This window comes from Ursus arctos, unplaced genomic scaffold (genome assembly GCF_023065955.2).
Source record: "Ursus arctos isolate Adak ecotype North America unplaced genomic scaffold, UrsArc2.0 scaffold_14, whole genome shotgun sequence".
Classification (NCBI taxonomy): domain Eukaryota; kingdom Metazoa; phylum Chordata; class Mammalia; order Carnivora; family Ursidae; genus Ursus; species Ursus arctos.
In genome coordinates, this window is record NW_026622808.1 from 28,173 (window position 1) to 44,796 (window position 16,624).

Sequence of the window (16,624 nt, forward strand, 5' to 3'; positions counted from 1 at the left end):
GTAGAAATCTCCTTTCCCCCAGATGGGCCTCGCGTGTCTTCCTCCCTGCGTGTGCTCTCGCCCCTGCTGGCGGCACCTGTCTGCCCTCCGGCCCTCATCGCCCCAGCCTCACTGGGAGAACACCACTCCAATTCCTCCCCATCACCATGCCAGGCTGCAGGAGGGGTCCTCGGGCCCCCCTGCCCACCGCAACTTTTTGTCCTGTCACCGTGGTGAGAACCAGGGCTGCTGGCTCGCGGGGCCTCCCCGGGGGAAGGAGTCCCAGGAAAGAGCTTCTGCTCTTCTGCACACAGCACACGGCTGCGTGTAGACGTGCTCACCGAATCTTTGCAGAAGGAAAAGTGGGGATGTCCTGGGCCCAGGGAGGACAGGGCAGTGGCCCAAGGTCACATGGCTGGGGAAGTGTCGCATCCAGGGTGAGGGGGTGGGCGGGCTCACTCCAGGGCCTGTGCGGGAGAGGGTGTGCGGTCACAGGGGACTGCTGGAAGAGGGCGCTGGGGTCTGCAAGCGGGTGGGGCTCGGTCCTCTCTTGCAGGGCTCCTACCAGGACCCCCCCACCCCAGGCCCCAAGCCCCGGGTCACAGTGGGCTGAGGGAGCCCAAGAATGCCAGGCAGGGATTTGCAAACACACATCTCCACACGGTGGCACTCAAAGAGATCAAAATGCATTTAATGTGGTCTAGTCTCGTGGCCTATGTCTTTAGATATGCTATGTATTGAAAATAACATGAAAATTCTCCAGTTTCACCGTTTAAAATAGATGTGACATTCTGTGACCTCACGCAGGACAGACACCCCTGTGCAGGGGCCTCCTTCCCATCAGGCCCCCGCTCCCGCCCCCCCGCCCCGCCGGGACCCTCGGGCAGGCAGGGACCGGGGTGGGGGGAGTGGGGGGCACAGCACCAGCATGGCACGGGGGGGCGGCCACCACGTCCCAAGCAGCACACGCAGGCGCGCACGCGGACACACCGTTTCCACGGACATTCGCGTGCACACAGCCCTGCGACCTGCACACGCTCACACGTGCCCACACACACGGCCCCCAGCAGGCGGGCACCAGCCCTGCTCACAGAGCCCGGCACCGCTGCCACACAAATGCACCAGAGGCGCCCGCGTGTTCACGGGGACACACGCGCGCAGACGCCATCCGCAGGCAAGCGCTCACCCACGCGTGCGGATATTAGCTCGTGCCCGCGTGCACAAAAGCCTCACGCCAGCATACGCGTTCCACGCATTCCGGCGTGGACGTGACCAGGGCAGACGGCGGGGTTCAGCTGTGCTGATGGCCACAGCCGGTGTCCGTCCTGAGCCCTGCGTGCCCAGCCTTACAGCCGGCAAGCATCACACCAATGCCCGCATACAGAACACGCACTCACGCACGCGCCTGTGGGCAAGTACATAGAACCATGCGTGTGTGTGTACACACATACACACCACATATAGCTATCATCGGCCCAGACTCACACGCACACGGAGATCACCGTGGGCCCGCGTCTGCACGACACTCCCACGAACTGCGAACCCACACGCTCGTGCGGATTGCCGTAACTGCACCCATTTGCTTGAACACAGAGGAGATGACTGCACATGGGAGTCCACACACTTGGTGCTCACACACTCACACTCACACACACACACCGTCAGCACGGCCCCTTTCCCACATCAGCAGCTCAGTGTCTCAGGGAGGAGGGCACCGGAGGCCACGACCTTGGCCCATTCCAACCCCCACCCCTCCTGGTTCAGGCTGGCAAGAAACTTCTCGGAAATCTCGGTGCCTGGGAGGGGAGGGTGGGTGCAGATTGGTACACACACACACGCACACACACACACACACACGCACACGCACACACACACACACACGCACACGCACACACACACGCACACGCACACACGCACACACACACGCACACGCACACGCACACGCACGCACACACACACGCACGCACATACATGGGCACCCCCCCCAGCACACACTCCCCAGGGACGACGGAACCCTTGCTCTGCACACACACAGCTCCTCCCATCCACCCTCCCGTTTCAAGTGCACTAAAGAGGGAGACTATTTTGGTCTTTAGCACAAGCAATAAATAAATAAATAAATACAGGGAAGGAAAAAAAGAGGGCAGAAGAGTTTGAAAACGCAGCATCTGCCTTTGGCGAGAGATGAAAGGTAGCTCAGGGCTGCTCTCCCGCAGGGTCTGGGGCTGAACCATCCAGCCTGGGCCTCGGAGGGGGACAGGCCTGAGAGGAGGTGCACCGAGCCAGAGGTGGCATGGGCCTTGGGGGACCCAGAGTCCCTGGGCTCTGCTCTGGATGGTGGCAGTGGAAGCCTGGCCCACCCAGCTCTGGAAGGATCTCCAGCTGCTGGGCAGAGCAGAACGCAGGCCGGTATGCCAGCCCCAAGTGACCGGGGCCACCTCATCCTTCCCCGGCTCAGCCTGACAATCTGGGTGGGGGAGGGCAGGTAAGCCCTTCCACATCAGCCTTGCCCTGCTCCCCCACCCCACCCCGCCCCTGGAGCTAAAATGGAGAAAGCCAGCCAGGCTCAAGGCTGGAAGCCAGGCCCCAGGCTGGGAAGGAGCAGAGGCCCCTCCAGCAGATCCTGAGAGGAAAGAGCTGCTTCCAACCGCCTGAATCATCCCAGCCAGAAACGAGGGCGAGCTTGAGGCCTGGGCGGGACGCTGGGAGTCAGGCATCCCTCAGGGCATGGGCCCAGGGTGTCCGTGGGTGGGAACTGATAGCTCACGCCCAGACCCTCCAAGGCCTCTGACCTCAGGCCAGGTCTCCAGCTGCCCCAGGGGTGGGTGGAGGAGGAGGGGTGAAGCAAGAGCCCCACCCCGGGGCCCTGGCCTCTCCCTGCCTCCAGAGACCCACCCAGCCACTGCATGACCTTGCACTCTGCCTCAGTTTCCCCACTTGGGCCAGAGCCCTGAGTGCCTAGCTGTCTTGGAGGGCACGGGTTGGAGCGGCCTAGGCGGGCAGACTGGGGAGACACGTATGGGCTTTCTAATTAAGGACTTCTTTACAGGCCTGGTCATTTGAGAGTACAACATTCTTCGCTGTCCTGGGAAGGGCCTGGCCAGCTCCATCCCTGCCAGCGGTGTCCTCTGCCAAGAACAAGCCCACGTTGGGCAGCTCGTGGTCCAGGGGCCCGCTTCCGGGCCAGCAGAGCCAACAGCTCCAAAATTCTTCCTGGTGAGGGTGCCTGGATGCAAGTGCCACTCCCAGTCATCTCAGCTGACACTTCCACACCTCTTCTAAGATCATTCCTCTGCCATTCAGCCGGGACAGCCTGGCTGGGACCCACCTGCAGTGCCCCAGGTGCGGAGAGAGTGCCAGGACAGCCCTGCCTCTGAGACACACAGGCTGGCGGGGACTTCACGGTGGAATCGGGGGCAGCTGGGAGGATGGGCGAGTCTGATAAAAACAGAAACAACTAGGGCTGGCCCACCCGGGGTCTCTAAGGCACGACTCACACTGGGGACCCGTGGGAATGGGGCTGATCTGCTTCCTGGTCGTCTGGGAACCCGGCCTCCCTTCCCACGGAGCCATCTACTCCAACATTTTCTGAGCGTCCCTCACTGTGGAAGGGGTGGAGGCCACTGGGCAGAAAAGGAGAGAGAAGTAAAACAGGAAGCTCTGGGGGGAGCGGGCCCTCCACGGCAGGCAGGTCCCATATCCAGCCCTGAGACGCATCTCTAAGGTACAAAAGTCAAACTCAAAAAGCTCAAACTAGTTTTTTCCCAGCCCCTACCCCCACCTCTAGGACTCTGGAAAGCTTTTATTATGATCATTAACACGGTCTTGGTTTTTCTATCACAAACATCATCCAATCGGCCGTGAGCCGAAGGAACCGCGGCTGAGCCCCGTGCCTGCGCGTGTGGACTGCCCGCCCGGCACACCCGGCCTTCACAGAGGAGAGGCCTATCCAGCCTCGGGGAACCTCGCGGAGCCCCCATCGAACTGCCTGCATCTCGGCAGACCAATGCAATTCTAACTGTCTTTTTTTATAACCCCCACAAATTAAATATTTTGTCAATCACGTGTTAAATTTTTTTTTTTTTTTGTAAACAGTCTTACTCAAGCTAAGGTTGAGAAAGCCCAAACTGGTGTTTCTCCCCAAGTTAAAAACCAGCGGGGCGCTCTGTAGCCGCCAGCCTTCACCCGCAGAAGCTGGGTGGCTGTCGAGCCACTTCCGGGCAGGCTGCCGCTCTGCCCAGGCAGAAGGCCCTGGCTCCTGACCCGGACCCCTAGAGGCCACCTCCCTGCCCCTGCAGCTCTTCTGGCCTCCGAGGCCAGGGGCGGCCCACTCTGGCCACCCACTCTCCCGCCAACCTTACCAGGCCACTGTGAAGAAACATAAAACATCTAAAACGCTACTGAGTCTGCAACCGGGGCACCTGGCCCGTTCTGCCGAAACCCAGGGCCCTCGCGGGACGCCGGGCCTCTCCCTGGAGGGGCGGACGCTGCACCTTGGCCCATGGTGGCTCAGATCTCCGACTCCCGTCTGTAAGGCCGCTGCTCGAGGCCGCCACCCCCACCGGCCTGGGGTCTGTCAAAGTCGTGCCGGGCCTGGGGGCTGCGGCCATCCTGGTCGCCATCTGCCTCGTCCTCCTCATCGCGGCTCAGGAAGGCCAGCTCGTTCTCGTAACAGAAGGAGTTGGCGCTGGGCAGCAGGAATTTGTTCTCCACCAGGTCCTTGGCGCTGCAGCGGGGCGTGGAGGGCACCTCATAGGTCTTGTGAAAGTGGGAGTAGTCGATCTTGTACTGGTTCTTCTCCTCGAAGAGGACGGGCTCGAAGCGGTGGCCCCACAGGATCTCGTTGGCCAGGTAGGAGCTGCGGGCCTGTGTGGTCATGGCCGTGGCCTCCACCATGCCCTCCAGGATGACCACGATCTCGAAGTCATCCGTCTCCAGGTCCTGCCGGCTGATGCCGAACAGCGGGCTGGCCTCGTCGATCTCGTGCAGGATGGTGATGGGCGACACGAGGAAGATGCGGTCCAGGCCCTTGTCGAAGCCGACGTCGATGTCGATCTGGTCCAGCGGGATGTACTCGCCCTCCTCAGTGACCCGTGGCTTGATGAGCTGGGCCCGCACGTGGGCCTCCACGATGTGGCTCTTGCGCAGGTTGCCCACGCGCCACATGAGGCAGAGCTTGCCGTCGCGCAGCGCCACCACGGCGTTGTGGCTGAACAGCAGCGTCTGCGCCCGCTTCTTGGGCCGCGCCATCTTGGCCATGATGGCGCCGATCATGAAGGAGTCGATGATGCAGCCCACGATGGACTGCGCCACCACCATGAACACGGCCACCGGGCACTCCTCCGTCACACAGCGCAGCCCGTAGCCGATGGTGGTCTGCGTCTCGATGGAGAAGAGGAAGGCCGCCATGAAGCCGTGCACCTGCATCACGCAGGGCGTGCGGCCGCGGCCCTCGGCCGGCTCCAGGTCGCCGTGCGCCACGGCGATGACCCAGAAGATGACACCGAACAGCAGCCAGGAGGCGAGGAAGGCCAGCGAGAAGATGAGCAGCATGTAGCGCCAGCGGATGTCCACGCACGTGGTGAACATGTCGGCCAGGTAGCGCTGCGACTTCTCATCCATGTTGGCGAACTCGATGTTGCACTGGCCGTTCTTCTTGACGAAGCGGTTTCGGCACCGGCGCCGCGTGTGCACCTTGCCGTTGCCGAAGCCGTTGGCCCCCGACATGGTGACCAGGTGTAGCCCGTCCTCCTCCGATGACACGATACTGTAGGGGTTGGCCCTGCCGGCCGAGGTCATCCCGGGGCTGGGGGCGCCCTGGCTCGCCCCCCGGGGCCGGCTCCGCGGGGGGCGGCTCCTGCAACAGAGAAGACAGACGGGCTGGCGGAGCACCGCCCCGGCCCAGCCTTCGGCCCCCACCCAGGGCCCTCGGAGGGGCTGGAGGCCGTCTCCGCCCTAACTCCCCCCCCCAGCCGCACTCTCCGTCCTCCCTCCTCGGCTTGGAGAACTGACACTCGACCCTCCCAGGAGCTCGGCCCCAAAACCTTGGATTCATCCGCAACCCCTCTTAGCCCCACCCCAAAGGCTGTGCTCCAGAGTATATCTACGATCCTGCCTCTTCTCCCACCCTCAGGGCCTGAGTCCCCATCATCACCCACCTGCACCAGCACGGCGGCTGCCTCGCCAGCCTCCGCGCTCCTGCCCTCACCCCAGTCCAGAGGCAGCCAAGGGGAGCCTGTCCGTCCTCTGCTCAAAGCCAGTCTCTGCCGGCACCTGCGAGGCCCGCGTGAACGGAGTCCGGGGCCCCTCGGCTCTCACCTCCAGGCTCCTCCATGCTCACCCTGCTGCAGCTCACAGCCTCCACGCTGTTCCTCAGGCCTGTCCCGCGCACTCTCCACCCGGACATCCTCCCACTGCCTCACCTCCTTCAGTCCTTGGCCTCCATGTCACAGGAGCATCTTCCTGCACCCATGGGAGACTGTAACCCTCACCCAGTCCTCACTGTAACCCCAACGCACCGACTGCCGACCTCATAACAGCAGTAACAGTAACAGGAGTGACATGCGCGGGGTTGCGCGCACCTGCCGTTCCTGTGAGACCGCTGGCCACCCGAGCATCGTGAGTTTGCTGTTTTGTTCACTGCAGTCTCACTCCCACGGCCTCGAACAGAGCCCGGCCCCGAGGACACCCACTCTCAGCACCCATACACCACGCCCTCTGCCTCCCCATCGGTAGCTAGGAGGGGGTGATGAGTCAGTGCCCAGAGGGGCCGCTGACTGACCCCAGCCCAGGGGCCTCCCCATCACTGCCTTTCTCGGCTCTAAATGACAGCACATAGTGAGCGCTCAGAAGCGTCACTGTCCTTGGCCCACTCATGGGAGCACTTGGTTGGCTTGCCACGCACACGCGCACACACACACTCACGCACACCGAGCAGTCTTAGGCTTGCCCCACGGCATAATACCCACAGCTGGACAAACACTGCGCTCATGGCCCCCAGACAGGCCGGCAGCTGCCCCTCCCCCAGTGTCCCGCCAGCTCCGGGCTGGCCTGTTGGTGCCAGGCTGAGGCATCTACACGCCGGAGGCCATGGTGCCGCAGGGCCCTGTGGGCACTGAGGCCATCTGGCCATTAGCATCGGGGCTTCAAGGGCTCAGGCCCTTGGCCTGGCTCAGTGGGGCTGGGCTGGAAGGAGGGGGAGAATCCTGGCTGGCTGGCCTGGCCAGGGCGCTGAGCAGTTGGGTATATTCCTCTCCACCCATGGGGACCCCATCCACCCCTAATCCCCACCTGGTCACACTAGGAGGCAGTGTTAGACAAGGCTGGGAGTCCTCGAGTGCCCAGGAGACAATGAGGCCCCAGGTAAGAAGGTCACCAGGCAGCCGGGCCAGAAGCAGAGAGGCAGGTGACTGGGCACCCACCAGAGACCCAGAACCTGGAAGTGAGACAGTCAGGAGGAGGCAACACTGGGATTTAGCCCCAGTCTGTGTGACCAGAGACAGCCAGAGCCTCGGAGGGAGCGTGACATCTGACCTCTGCTTCAAACACCTGCGAGACAGCTAAGGGAGAAGTCCACGTGACCAGCCGGGCGGCAATCCCCTGCTAGGGTCTGTCTCCGTTGCCAGGTGTTTCTGGACCCCCAGAGCGGACACATGTCTAACACTCACGGCTCTTACTCCCCACTCCTCAAACTGCAGATAGCAGGCCAGACACAGCAGCAAATGCTCTTAGATTATCCTCTCAAAACCCCAAGAATGTGGCTACCATCATTACTTCTGCTCTAAATGGAAATTCAGAGAGGTTAAGTGACTTCCCCAAAGCCACACAGCCAATAAGCAAGAGAGCTGAAATTCGAACCAGTCTGTCTAATGCGAGGTCTCCTGCCGTGGGGACTTGAGGCTCTGCGGAGGCCTCTTCTCACACTGCCATCCTCCCCCCACAGCCACGCCAGCTGACCACCTCACCATGGGTCTGAGGAGCTGAGGCCTGGGGCTGTAATCGTGGATGCTGCTTTTGCCCAGGCCAGGAGGCAAGGAGCCGGCGGTTGTTGGGACCCCGAGTACTGAGCCGAGAAGATGGCTCCGCCCCAGATTCCTGGACCCTCCAGGCAGAGGTGGCCAGGGCCTGGGTACTTAGTTGCCACCGGACCGCACGGGGCAGGTTTATGCGGCCTGGAGGCCTTGAGGGACGTCCAGCGGGTCATGGCTGCTCCACCTGGGGCTCTGAGCAGCTCGAGGCCTGCAAGGGACAGAATCGGAAGAATCAAAGGCCGGAGAGCCCAGCCCGGAGCGCTGCTCCCATCAGCAGGGAAGCCTCGCCCCTGGCCAGCTCCCAAGCCCGTGAGGGAGCAGCAGTGACTCCTGGTGTCTCTGCCTGGGCTGGGCACCTGGGACCCACCCAGACCGTGTCACACGGGCTTGGGAAACCCCTCTTCTGTTGAGGTTCCTCCTCGAACCACACAGAGAAAATCAGTAAGGTCACGTTCACACCCTGCTCCCGTTTCTCAGCTAGAAACTGAGGCTATGAGCAGAGTCACTGTCCAAAGTCACACAGAAACTAAGGATTAGAGATAGAGTTGGAGCTCCAGCTATCAGGCCAGGAGTCCACTTCCCATGGCCCCATTCTGCCGTGTGTGTACATGCGTGTGAGTGCGTGTGTGTGATGCTAGGGGTGTGGGGACCCCCTCCCAGGCTCTTAGTGAATGCATCACCACAAAGAAAGATCCAGAACAGGACCCATGAACAGAAACCCCAGCACCACAAACTTGCCAAACGTCTCAAGCACACTCCCTGGCCACAAACACAGGAGTGCCAGGAAAGTCACACAGCTCTGGAGTCCTTAAAGACTCGGTTTCAGAAATGTGGGACAATATCCTCAACCAGGGATATGCACACCTGTTTGACTCTTGCTCAAGGATGCATATAGTTAGATCAGATAAGAAATGTTATTAGATTGGTTTGGTAGAGGGGCGCCTGGGTGGCACGGCGGTTAAGCATCTGCCTTTGGCTCAGGGCGTGATCCCGGCTTTATGGGATCGAGTCCCACATCAGGCTCCTCTGCTATGAGCCTGCTTCTTCCTCTCCCACTCCCCCTGCTTGCGTTCCCTCTCTCGCTGGCTGTCTCTATCTCTGTCAAATAAATAAATAAAATCTTTAAAAAAAAAAAAAAAGAGAGAGACTGGTTTGGTAGAAGAGGCCTCAGCAAGTAAGGAAGCCGGCTCCCCATTTCACAGATTCGAGAACTGAGGCTGAGACTTGCCCCAGGTCACAAAGCAACTTGTGGGCTTGGATGAGGCAGTAAAGACAACAGTTAGGATCGCTGCTGGCAGATGCCCAGGTTGGCCAGTGGGGATGCCAGGCATCGTCTGGAGGGGACGGGGACAGAGGCTCCAGGGGTGTGCTACCTGAGCAGACGAGGTGACTTCGACACAGGAGGTGGGGAGCGAAGCAAGTCCAGCAGGCAGAGGGGGGCGGTGGGGGCGCAGACCAGACACGTCCAAGAGATGGTGAAGCTGTCCCCAGCCCGGCTGTTCTTGAGCCTGCTTCCCTGTGGCCACAGCTCTGGGGACACAGACTCCCGGCCACCGGGGCGTTCAGAGCAGGACAGGGCCTGGGCTGGGAGCTTTTAGAGAGGCAGCTGCCACATGACCCAAAGGTGGGGCCCAAAAGCCACCGGGAAGTGCCTCCGGATGGAGCAGGACACCCCATGCCCTGTCCCCTGAGGCTCTGGGCACCTCAGGTTTCAGTGACATCCGGGAGGGAAAGAGGGCAAGGTGGGGGCCTACAGTCTCAGATGTCAAGAAAGCACTAACTGTAAGAGCGGGAGGGGCTCAAGCCCCCCCCCCGGCCCCGCCCCAGGCCTTTCCGCTGGCCAGAGCGCCTCCAGCGGCAGGAACGCGGGGATCGATGCCCACCGTGTGTTCACCACAGGCCCGGCCGGCTTCTAAGAGCTCCAGCAATCTCACTTAATCCCTTCAACAGCCTTATGACTATTACCCCATTTTCCAGATGAAGAAACTGAAGCTCAGAAAGACTGAGTCTTTCTGCCCAGGGTCACACGGCCACTAAGCAGCAAGTTCCCAGTCTGGAGGGTGGGAGAGAAACAGACCCCCATCGGCCCCAAGCCCCAGGGCCAGACAGCAGGCCTGACGCTGCGTTCCTGCCTCAGTCCTTCAGGCCCTGGCCGGACCGTGTGGTGATAAGACACACGAACGGCCCCGAATCCAGCACTAGAAGCAGAGATAAGCCCCTCGCCGGCACCCCCGACCCAGGGCCCTTCAGCCCTTGCTTGGAACGTCCAGGGACGGGGCACTCACTACGTCATGATCACAGCCTGCAATGAGAGAACTCGGAGATCCCGCGGGTCAGGGAGAGCCAGTGCGTGGCCTCCGTGCAGCCGCACGTCCTCCTCCCGCCCATGCCCGCGGCAGGCATCGCTGACCCATCAGAGAAGGCCTCCCGTGTCCTGGGACAGCCTCGGAATCTTTCCCACTCCGGGAACTACCCATCAGCTTGAGCGACAGAGCTTGACGAAGCCCATCTTTAATATGCGGGCTGGGAGGCTCCACGCAGGGCTCCCTGGCTCCATGACAGAGGAACTGAGAGGCCTGGGGGTGCAGCACAGCCAGGGGAGGGGCCCTGCCGGTGGCGGGGAGCACGGGGGGGGGGGGGGGGGGGGCGAGCATGCTGGCGCACTCGGGTGGCCTGTGAGGAGGCCGAGGTTGGCTTGGAGGGAAGAAGAAGGGCTGGGAGCACCATTTGCATTTTCACAATGGGGAAGAGGATGACAGTCTCCTTTGCCCCTTCCAGGCCCAGCTCCCTTCCCCTCCCCAGGTGCAGACCGCCTTTGCCCGAGGTGCACACCACGGCCTACACACACTCGGGGTCAACACGTGCCAAGCCCGTGCTGGGCACCAGGACAGAAACAGCCACGGTACAGGAGAGGACGCGGGAGCTCCTCCTGGGCCCCAGGCCTGCCCGCTCCCTTTCCGACCACTAACAGCAGTCTTTTTGCCCAAAAGCTCTCTGGCCGCGGCACACACTCTGCTCACACGTCGGACAGGCTAGGGAATGCTGCCCCCAGAGCAGCCTTCATTGAGGGGCGACAAGCGCACTCTGGGTGCCTGCTCTCTGCTGCCTCCCCAGACCCCAGCCTCCTGTCCCACAGCACCACGTGGCCAGCGCGGGGCCTCCTCTCCTCCCCAACATCTTCCGTCCTCCTACTCCCCTCCCCCTCCCCCCTCAGCCTCCCCCTCCTCTCCCACTTCCTCCTCTCTTCCTTCTCCCTCCTGTCCTCCCCCTCCTCCTGCCCCTCCTCATAGGGTCATTTGGCAACCTGACCACTTCCCCAGTTGCCTGAGCCGGAAGCCTGGTCTCCTCTCTCTCCTTCAGCCTCCATATCCACTCCCTCACCGGGTCCTGCGTGGTTTGACTCCTGATTTCTCATAGCTGCCCCCCATTTCCTCACCTACATCCTCCCTCCGGTCCAGGCCACTCCTGTCTGGACACACCACAGGCCTCTAATGGGTTGTGCTGTGGCGCCCCTCTGCCCCATGGGGTCTGACCCCCAAATCACAGCTAAAGCGAACCTTTATAATCCTCCCCTCTGTCAGGGATCAGCTGAAGGCCACCACTTCCACAGAACCCTTTCGGATCCTCTGGCCCCGGGCTTCTCCTGGTATGGCCGGACGTCACCTTCTACCCTCCGTGAGAGCTGAGCTTGCCCAGGCCCCATCTCTGGCCAACCTCAGAGGCCCAGAGAGGCTGGTACGGGCCTGGCACAGACTCGCCGACCAGACAAAAGGGTGAGGGAGCAGGCAGCGGAGCAGCAGACGGATGAGGACGTAGGTGGTGGACGGATCGTACGTGTACGATGGGGTTGATGTACGTGCGGGGTGGTCGGGCGCGTGATGAATAAATGGGACTGATGGGTGGATGGGCGGATGGGTGGTAGCCAGAAAGATGGATGGGTTAGGTGGATAGAAAATAATTCGATGGCTTCGGTGGATGGATTCGTGGCTGGATGAAGAGACGGAGAGATGGATGGATGGGTGGGTGGGCAGGCAGACGAACAGACGGATAACTAGACAGACGGACCGTGGATGGAAGGACAGATGGGTATTTGGGTGCACGGCTGAACCGCTGCGATGGTGGTGAATGGTTGGGAAATGGGTGAATACGTGGAAGGACAGACGGCCGGATGCGTTGGGTAGGTGAGTGGACAGGTGGGTGGATGGCAGGTGGATGGGGGCAGGTGTGGCGCCAGTGGGTGGACGATGGGCGAAGGAGAGGCCGGAGAGGTGAGCGGACAGAGGAGTGTTCGGTTGCCTGGATGACTAGACGGACAGAGGCACATCGCTGACCTTCGTCTTACCTCTTGGATCCTATCTTCTAAGTAACGGTGCTGAGCGGGCACGTGGCTGTCCTCAAGGCTGCGTCTGCAGCAGCTGCCATTTCCCAGGCCCCAGCGGGAGAGGAACCGGTCGCCAGAAGCCCCTGAAGTTAACAGAGCAAAGCCGAATTACTGTGAGGCTGCTGCTCTCACAAGGGTTCAAGAGTCTGAAATTTCCACCGAAAGCCACATTTCTGCTGCTTCCGTGGGGGTCCCGTGGGGGGTGGAAGAGGCCTCCAGTCCAACGCTCTGATACCCACACCTTCGCAGCTTTGAGTCTCTTTATAAAACCGTTCGGAACCAAAGAAGGGCAGAACAAGGTAGGTCCCCGGAGAAAACAGCAGCTGATCGTTACGGAGTGCCTGCCGATTGCCCGACACTGGTAGGCGTTGTCCAGACATCGGCTCGTGTAACCCTCACACCCGCCCCACGAGGCGGGAACTACTGCTGTTCTCATTCCAGAGAGGCAGGTAGTGTGGTAATTTTCCTAAGGTCACCGAGGAACTCAGGTCCCTAACCGATGCCCCTAGCCACCACCTGCAGAGCCTTCCCCATGCCAACCGCGGGACTCAGGTCCCTAACCGATGCTCCTAGCCACTCAGGTCCCTAACCGATGCTCCTAGCCACCACCTGCAGAGCCTTCCCCATGCCAACCGCGGGGTTCAAGAGTGGACGGACAGAAGGACAGACGGATGGCTGGCTGGCTGCATCACGGATGGGTAGGTGGACGGATTATGGGTGGGTGAGTGGGTGGGTTACCAACGGGTGGGTGGGTGTGAGGATGGGCGAGTGGGATAGATGAATAGAGAAGTAGATGGGTGGATAAACGTCTCTATGGGTGGGTGCACGTCGGTAACTCGTCAGACACTTGCCTTGGCAAACACGCATCCCATGTGGTCCCAGCACCCCATAAGCCTCAGTTTTCCTACTGTCAAAGGGGCCCCCTGCTTGTCTCCCCAGCGTGCTGTGGGAATCGGAGGACAGCGTGGCGGAAAGGCGCTCCGTGCGGTTCCAGAGGCAAGCCGGCTTGAGAGGCCCTTCTCACCTTCTCCCACCTCCCAGCCACAGAGGCCACAGGGCCCCACCCCTTCACAGCCGAGCTGGCTGCAGTCCACTGTCGCACTGGCTTTTCTGGCTGGGGTCAAGGGAACCGTGGGTGAGTCACCCCCTCATCATAAGCGTCCTGGGGCAGGTGACAGCAGTGGGTTTAGAGGCCCACAGACCTGAGTTCAAGTCCTCTGCTCATCACAAACTGTGTGACCTTGGGTGACTCACTTCCCCCTTCTGGGCCTCCGCTTACTCCATACGGGCATGTCCTGCTGGTGTCTCTTCACCTTCCAGGCTCTTACCTCAAGACTCCCCATCCTCGGCCCCCTGCTTCTCCGTCCCTCATCATTCCCTGAACAGCTGCTATGGGAATGCAGGGTCCCCCTCTTAGCCCTGGCACCCTCCAAGTAATGGGGAAATTGAGGCTCAGGGGGGCTCCATCATAGACCCACATCACACGGCTGCAAATCTCCATGGCAAGGGCTCTGCCCAAGTCCTGGATCTTTGCCCTTGCCCTTGATGGCCCTACACTGTGCCTGGCCCTGACGGCTCAGCTCCTGATGTCAGTTATTCCAACCTTCACAGCCTCGCCTTGTGGGAGCGCTGCTTCTCCCGGCTTGACAGACAGGGGAACTGGGGCTCAGAGAGGCTAAGTCACTCGCCCCGGGTCACCTGGAGTTGGAACTCCAAAAGAGGAGATGTCCCAGGGCAATGGGAGCCAAAGAAGTTTAGGGAGAAGGATGAAAGACAGCCGGCCCCACCCCCCTTCCTGTTGGTCACTTGGCCTGCCCCAGGCTCCCTCAGCCTTGTCCCTGATGCCCTAGTTCCTAATGGGGCTTTCTCCAGACCCACAAATCCAATCACGTGTGTTCTCACCTGTGAGGGGGGCGAATTAGCTCCATTCTACAGGGAAACGGAAGCTCAGAGCAGAGAAGTGACTTGGCCAAGGTCACAAAACCAATGAGCGAGTGGCAGTTTGGAGACAGGAACCCAGGTCTCTGGACACCCTGTCCGGTACTCTCCCTGCCACCCTGGGGTAGCCACAGCAGCCCGTGATGTGGATTCAAACCTCTGACGTTCACCGTATGTCTTCCTGGGTCACGGGCACCGCCCTGGAGAGGACCGTTTGCAGGCGGGGTGGGGCTAGCATGTAACACGGGAGGGCCCGGAGCCAGACCGGCCGGACTGGCCCTCAGACCCCAGCCAGCGGGGGCGGGGCCTGGATGGACACTGACGCTTCCCCACTCCCCCTGCCAGTGCCAGTCTGTCAGCCAAGGCTGGGGCCGAAACTGCCTGGGGACAGGGCAAGGCACTTCCCCTTCCTGAGGCCCAGCTTCCTCCTCCACAAAATGGGCTGATGACGCCTGCCCAGCGATGTGCCCATGCACTTCAGGGTGGTGAGGGAGCTGTGCTCTGGGCACAGGGCCTGGAACAGCAGGGCTCTGGGAGAAGGCAGCTGTCATCATTGCGGACCGCAGTCCTCCCTGGAGGGGTGGGGCCCGAGGGGGCCAGCGAGCCCCGATTCCCTAATCCAAGGCCTGGCTGACCCCAGCTCACAAAGGGCCCTTCCTGGGCCTTGGCCTCCTCATTTGCAAAAGACGCAGACCCCACCTACTTTAGGACGCTGTCAGGGGAGTAAAGGGAGGCCCTGTCCCAGTACAGACCCAGGGTAAGGGCCGGTCCCTCCAGGGTTCTCTGGAGGGTTCTCTCTCCGGCTCTAAGAACAGAAATGGGGATTCCTGACAGGACGGAAAGGTGGCATATGTATCCCTGGCCCTCCCATGCAGTCGTGTGTGACCCTCTCCGAATGCACCCCAATAGGCAAGGAAGCAGGAGACCCAGGAGCTGGCACAGACTGAAGTCTGGCCGCCTCCTTCCTCTGTGCCTCGATGGTGCTGGCCGGCAGGCAGAGCCCAGCAGACGCTGGCTGCAGTCACCGCCTGCAACCCTCAGGCCCCTCACGGTCCACAGCCTAGCGGTAGGGGCCAGACACACTGATCCTGGGACAGGCTGGGCCAAATGGCCACGAGAAGTGGACATCTGCCTTCTGAGCCCCAAGGTGAAGCCAGGGCGGGAGGTTCTGGCCCCCAGGATGGACGACAGGTCATGCCAGACACCGGGGAATGTTTCACAGGGTATTTTTATCTTGAGAACATCCTTCTACAGCAGGTGGGGACAGGAGGGATACAGGGTGTCCTTGGCCCCAGGCCTCTGGGAGTAGCCGAGGACAGAGGCCCCTGGGACCTCTCTACTAGAGTGGCCATTACAGACACTGCTCCGTCCCTAATATCCCGTCCCAGGGGCACGTGGGGCCTAAAGGGTCTTAGGGGTTTCATGGGCTCCCAGCTCTGCTCCCACTGAGAGCTCTGCTCTCAGTCACTGTGTGACCCGGGGCAGGTGTCTGCCCCTCTCTGGGCCTCCCTCTTGCAGTCAACTGAAGGTCTGCTCATGCCGGGCTCAGCTACGCACCAGTGACTTGGATGGACCAGCAAATGCCTGCTCGCGTGGGGTGCCCTGCCAAGCAAGGGAGATAGTGAGCAAACCAGCAATCACAACGAGGCTGGATCAGAGCCACGGTCAGAGCCCTCGGAGCCCCGGGGAGATGTCTAACCCAGTCGGGGTGCAGGGGGCTTCCCGGAGGGAGCAGCAGGAGAAAGCCCAGCCTGAGACGAACTGCAGTGCCCGTGAGGGGCACCTAGAGTTCCACGGATCCAGGTGCACACTGGACTCTGGGGCTCTCCTCACCTCTGAGCCTCCCTGTTTCCTATCTACAACCACAAAGGCTGGCCCTTCCAAGCCAACATTCCAGGATTCCAAGGCATTTGTGGCTAGGGAGGGTGTAGAGAGACAGGTGGGGACACACTTCATCACGTACTAACAGTGCATAGGCGCTGGGGCCAAGGCGTGACACAGATAGATGAAGAAACTGAGGACCTGAGAGGCACCAGATATCATACTAACGACCCTGGACTTGATCCCAAGGGCAATGAGGTGCCAGAAGGAAATCTGAAAGTATGAGTTCTGGGGCAACATGGCCTGGGTTCAAATCCTATCTCTGTCCCTTCCTGTGTGACCTTGGGCAAGTCATATAACCTCTCCGAGCCCATTTTCTGACCTGTAAAGTGGGATTAATAATGGTATCCATCTCATGGGGTTTCATCAAGTTAATACATGGAGGTTGCCCAGCTGGAAATTTCCTGGTCCCCCA

At 61.0% G+C, this 16,624-nt stretch overlaps 1 protein-coding gene across 2 annotated transcripts in view; it reads right to left on the bottom strand.

Annotated features, from left to right (window-relative positions):
• Nucleotides 1–649: 649 nt before the first annotated feature.
• Nucleotides 650–16,624, bottom strand: part of KCNJ12 (potassium inwardly rectifying channel subfamily J member 12) — a 43,710-nt gene continuing 27,735 nt past the window's right edge. The window contains exons 2-3 of one of the 2 annotated variants that reach the window (XM_044391756.3): nucleotides 12,341–12,473; nucleotides 650–5,836 (exon numbers count right to left, since the gene is read on the bottom strand). In XM_044391756.3, the coding sequence (XP_044247691.1) occupies nucleotides 4,489–5,778 (1,290 nt within the window). In that variant the 5' untranslated portion in view covers nucleotides 5,779–5,836; nucleotides 12,341–12,473 and the 3' untranslated portion in view covers nucleotides 650–4,488. The remainder of the gene's footprint in view (nucleotides 5,837–12,340; nucleotides 12,474–16,624) is intronic. The other variant, XM_026521199.4, reaches the window with a different exon arrangement.